Source organism: Octodon degus, unplaced genomic scaffold, assembly GCF_000260255.1.
Source record: "Octodon degus isolate 3935 unplaced genomic scaffold, OctDeg1.0 scaffold00136, whole genome shotgun sequence".
Taxonomy (NCBI): domain Eukaryota; kingdom Metazoa; phylum Chordata; class Mammalia; order Rodentia; family Octodontidae; genus Octodon; species Octodon degus.
In genome coordinates this window covers 5,708,057-5,713,782 of record NW_004524712.1, presented here as the reverse complement: position 1 = coordinate 5,713,782, position 5,726 = coordinate 5,708,057, and the positions used below count along the sequence as shown (strand labels likewise).

General features: G+C 54.4%; 1 protein-coding gene across 2 annotated transcripts in view; it reads right to left on the bottom strand.

The window, feature by feature from the left end:
* The window catches only part of Kcnj5 (potassium voltage-gated channel subfamily J member 5), a 32,010-nt gene that overhangs the window by 807 nt on the left and 25,477 nt on the right, over nucleotides 1–5,726 (bottom strand). For both annotated transcript variants that reach the window (XM_023701519.1, XM_004641414.2), the window contains one exon: nucleotides 3,373–4,311. In XM_023701519.1, the coding sequence (XP_023557287.1) occupies nucleotides 3,373–4,309 (937 nt within the window). In that variant the 5' untranslated portion in view covers nucleotides 4,310–4,311. The remainder of the gene's footprint in view (nucleotides 1–3,372; nucleotides 4,312–5,726) is intronic.

Genomic DNA, 5,726 nt, shown 5'->3' with positions numbered 1-5,726 from the left:
CCATCCATTCATCCATCCATCCATCCATCCATCCATCCATCCATCTGTCCATCCATCCACCCATCCATCTACCCATCCACCCATCCAGTCACCCATCCATCCATCCATCCATCCATCCATCCATCCATCCATCCATCTGTCCATCCATCCATCTGTCCATCCATCTATCCATCCATCCATCTGTCCATCCATCCATCCATCCATCCATCTACCCATCCAGTCACCCATCCATCCATCCATCCATCCAGTACTTTTTGAACATCTACTTTGTGCTAAGCATCTCAGGTATAAAGCTGAATAAGACATCATTTTTTATTTGAAGGAGTTCAAATATGATGAGGACATAGAATTACAAATGAACATGCAGGACTCTGGAGTATACTCTAAGGAACATAAGCAAGTAGAATTAGAGGCAAGGACATAGTTCCTGAGAACAGCATTCAGGTCTAGAAGATTGAGACAGGAAGAGATAGGAAAAAAATTAAAGATACATTTAGAGTGAGGGAACAAAGAGGAGCTGACAGGCACTTGGGACAAATAGTGCTTGCTTCAGGTAGACGTATACACAGAAGCCTGCACACTCATGAAAACACACACACACACACACACACATCCATGTGCTCACAAATACACATACCCATACTTATGACTACACACACGAGTGCACACAGTGCAGAGGAACACACACACACACACACACACACACACACACACACAGAGCTTGTCTCTTTGGTTTGGGGACACTCCATTGCCTCCTTTCCTGCTCCACACAGCCCAGGCCAAGCCTGTGTTATGTTTAGGCATTGCTTTGTGTACAGATGAGGTAACCTCTGTGCTCAAGGTCACAGGAAGCCAGCTTCTTGTTTAATCTCCTGGCCTAGGAAGGTCCTGGCATGTGCTGTTTGGACACTACAGGAAAGCCTTCTCCAGCCTCCCCCTGGGCCTTCTCTGGGAGGGGTGTCACACAAACCAGACCCAGACAAAGGCTGTGTCCCAACCTAACTGTGACCCAGTGCTTGCATACCTCAGGATCCCACCTGCAGGGGGCTTGTGGCCTGTTCTCTGCTCTTGGGGGATACCTCCTCCATCCCAGTCTGTCCTCACCCATCACTGCCATCCCACGCCTCTCAGAGGCACAGGGACACAAGCTAGGCACTGACCAGCCTGGCCCAGGCTTGCAGTGGGCAGGACCCTTGCAGGCCACTTTGGGGCAGCCCTCTTGGCCTCTTCCAGCTTTCCTTCCTGTCCTTCCCCTAGGGATGCAATGGTGGGCCGCCTTGGCACTAGATTCCTCATTGCTTGAGATTCTGTCACTGTCACCAGATAGGCAAAGACTCTCACTATATCATGTCCAGCCCTGTGCTTTCCCTGCACTCCTGTTTGGTCATATAATCCTCCCAATAGCACCATGAGGCTGATTTGCCTCATTTTGCCTACAAGTCAAGCCACCTGCCCAAAGAAGTCAGGCACAGGCTGTGGCAGATCAGTGCTTCCCAAAACTAGCCCTGAATCCACACCCAAGCTCTGTGAGCTCGGCAACCAGACCATGCAAGCTGTTGAGTTCAGAACAGGTGTGGGCACATGGCCTCTTTCACTGATCTCTGTGACTGCCCCCTACAGTGGGCGGAACAAGGGTGCCAAGTCTGTGTGCAGGAAGGAGGCCAAGCACCTCCGATGACTCAGTGGAAGTCTTGAAGGAAGGGTGAGGGGAGGAGCCAGCAGGGCCCGAGCTACTGGGTATTCTGCACAGCTGCAGAAAGCAAGGCATGGCTTTCTCCTTGGCTTTGAATCTCTGACCTGATCCCACCTTTGCGACTTCAGAGTAGAGCTCTTGCCCCAGAGACAGACTGTGTTCTGATCCTGACTCACCAAGGGCAAGGTGACCTGGAGCTCCCAGCTTCCCATGTCCCGACTGTCTGCAGCCCCAGAGGCCCCTGCAGCTGCCACCATATGCTGCCTGACCAGGCTCGACCCCCAGCAGATGGCCAAGCAGCGCCCTCTGGCATAGTGTCCAGAGCCCCACAACACTGCCCTGCACCACATTTGCCCATCAGCTCCACTGGCCCTGAGGAGGGCATGTGCATGGAGGGCCTGAGTCCTCCACCCAGAAACAAGCTGCAAGGGCCAGGCTGATGCAGCTGGCCACCTTGGTGACAGGCGCCTGACATTTGGGAGGCCAGTGTGGTACTCCAATAGGAGCTCTAGATTTGTACCTGAGGGGCCCAATTGTGAGCTCTCACTGTCCACAATGAGGTGATGCTCATGAGGCTCAGCAGCTATATCTATAGTATGGGCCGAAAGCCAGACTGGTGATGTTTGCAAAAATTAAACAAAAGAGTGTTCTGAGCATGGGTAGGTTTTGGATAAAGCCCTGTTAGGGTTGGACCTGCTGATCAGTCTGTTGGGTGAAAAACAGAAAGGGAAGAAAGGAAATAAGAAGCAAGGTCCAGGGGTTGCTGGGGGCCTCGCTTGCCCAAGAAGTGGAACCCCAAGAGTTGATGAAGTGCTGGGGTCTGTGCTCACAGCAGAGCTCAGGCACCCTCAGGCCCTGGGATTCTTAGAGAGAACTCCCCTGGAGGTGTGGCTGAGGAGTGAGGCTCTTGGCTCTCAGCTGCCTGTGAGAGTTGGCAGCTGAGCAGAGGGGCCAGGCTGGCCGCAGGCAAGCATCTCCCTGAGGATGCATGGGTGCACTCGGCTTTACTGTAAGCAAGGGCTCCTGCACACCTTGGCTTCCTGAGCCAGCCAGTAGGAAGGGTGCTGAGAGAGAGAGGCCTCCTGCTTCAGAAAGGTGTGAACAGGAGGAGCCCCTGCCAGATTGGGACCATAGGGGGACCCCTGTTCCCCAAAGGACTGTGCATATCACTTTGAGTTTAGAAAATGTGGGCTCCTTTCCTGGTGATGAGATCCACAGTGTGCACGGATGTGGTCAAGTCCTGGCCTACAGACCCAGCTCACCTCTGTGTCCTCTCAGGCTTCCCAAGGACACCTGCTCCAGGATGGGGGGGTGTGATGGTCTGTTGGAAGACAGCATCATATTTGGGGCCCCTGGCTTGATTTGCACCCTGGCCCTTGACTCAGCAGCACCTGCTGTGTCTGTGCCTCTGTTTCTTACTGTACACTATTTACAGGGGTGCAGAGGACACCAAGTGTGAGGACAGACGCTTAAAGTCTAGAGCCAGGCCTGGAAGTTGCAGGCTCAGCGTAGGCCAGCTGTTGATCCTGAGTAACCATCACCTCAGATCACACCGGGGAACGGATAGGCTGCCTGTATGTACCATCTCCAGGTTCTCCCAGGCCACTTCCTAAAGACTCTGTGGCTTAAGCTCCTGGGAGGGGTGAGGGGATCGCGTGGCTGCAGACAGAACATCTTACCAGTTGCTTCCACCATCCCTTCTAGAATGACCACTACCTCGAACTCCTCCTGGTGAAGCTGGGCCCGAGACATCTCCCAGAAGGGGCTCTTCTCATTGATCTCATGGGAGATGATGAGTGGGGACACCAGGAAGAGACGGTCGTCCCCAGTGTCGAAACCCACGTTAATGTCCGTCTGATTCAGGGGGATGAACTCCCCCTCTTTGGTCTGCCTCGACTTGATGAGCTTGGCCCGGATGGAGGCCTCCACGATGTGCGAGTTGCGGAGGTCGCCCACGCGGAACATGAAGCACAGCTTCTCGTCGCGCATGGAGATGACCGCGTGGTTGGAGAACATGAGGGTCTCCGCCCTCTTCTTGGGCTGGCTGATCTTGACGAACATGCACCCCACCATGAAGGCATTGACGATGGAGCCCAGGATGGCCTGCACCAGGAGGAGGACGATCCCCTCGGGACACTTCTCCGTGATGACCCTGAAGCCGTACCCGATGGTAGTTTCGGTCTCAATCGAGAACAGGAAAGCAGACACGAAGCCGCTGAGGTTCTCCACGCAAGGGATCCACTCTTGGTCGCCCACGTGGTCCAGATCGCCCCGGATGTAAGCGATGAGCCACCAGATGAAGCCGAAGAACAGCCAGGTGATGGTGTAGACCATGGTGAAGACGAGCAGGTTGAAGCGCCACTTGAGGTCCACCAGCGTGGTGAAGAGGTCGCTCAGGTAGCGGTAGGTCTCCCGCACGTTGCCGTGGTGCACGTTGCACTTGCCACTCTTCTCCATGTAGCGCTGGCGTGGCCGCTTGCCCTCGGCCAGCAGGCGCGTGCGGTCTGTGGCTAGGGGGGCGTCGTCACGGGCTTGCTTGGGCATCTTCTTAGGGTCCCGGGAGGTGACTCCGATCTCCATGTCCTGCTTCATAGCGTTCCTAGAGTCACCAGCCATGGCTGGGATACACGGGGTTAAGAGACATCATGAGTGGGTGGGCAGCTGGGGGTCAGAGACTCACGAGGCAGGGGCTCCTGTGGGCCTCACTTCGTGCAGCGGCTGGGCCTGGGAGCACTCAAGGACAGGGGCCACGTGCTCTCCCTGGACTCCTTTGTATCCCTGAGCCTTCTAAAAGTCCTTGTTGACTGAATAACTGAACAGTGCTTCCAGGGAAACTACAGAGAAGTGTTGGAAGGATCTAAAGCTACCAGGGAACAATGTAAAAATTAGTCATTGTGACAATGTATCACTTGCCCATTAGGTTCTATGTGCAGTACAATCACCACAATAACCTGTGGAATTAAAGGCTGGCAGCACATTATAAACTGTCTCTGTACTGGTTTGATTTCTTAAAAAAATCTTTTATGCATTTATTTGTAAGGTACAGGGTCTCACTACACAGCTCGGACTCATAGTGATCCTCCTGTCTCAGCCTCCCCAGGGTTGGAATTAGAGGTGTGCATCACTACGCTCGGTTTCAGTGGCCGGCATGCATGTGCGGGGTTCCAGGCCTGGCACAGCATGCTATACTGGGGATTGAACCGAGGTACCTGCACTTGCCAGGCAGGTGCTTAGATCGCCGAGCTATCTCACCCGCCCTTGCTTTGATTTCTAATTGATTCTCTCCTTCCATGGGAATGTAAACACCCCAGAGTTTGTTTGTTTTGTTTTTCTTTTCATTAATACAGATTGAACCCAGAACCTTTGTGCTGGGCTGTGTCACCAGCCACCCTTTCTTCTTTTTTAAAAAACAATTTTGAAAGACCCAGTCCTAGTCCAGGCCTGGTGAGTGTGTGGGAGAGCATCTTGCTACCCTGCACTGGCAGGACCTAATGCTGGTCCCAGGCCAGGCGCAGCATGGGTGAGACCCTCTTCCACCCCTTTGGGATGCCCCCACCACTCCGCAGCACCTCTCCCACTCCGCCCACCAAGTAGGAATTTCTGCCCCATTCTGGAAACCCCAAGACCCAGTCCTAACCCAGGCCCGGTGATTGTGTGGGAGAGCTTCCTGCTACCCTGGGCCAGTGGAACATGTTACTGGCTCCAGCCCAGGCGCAGGGTGGGTGAGACCCTCTTCCACCCCCTTGGGACACCCCCCCCACCACTCTGCAGCACCTCCCCCACCCCACCCACCCAGTAGGAATTTCTGCCCCGTTCCGGGAACCCCCAGACCCAGTCCTAGCCCAGGTCTGGTGAGTGGTGGGAGAGTTGCCTCTCCCTGCTACACTACCTTGTCCCCTCCAGGCTCAGCACAGGCCACAGGCCTGGCATACAAGCCTGGGGTGTAACCCTGCAGCTGCAATCCCTGCAGAAAGTATAGAGGATAGAACCACCCAGATAGTCCAGGAGCAGAAAATCTTGCCAGAGGGGCACA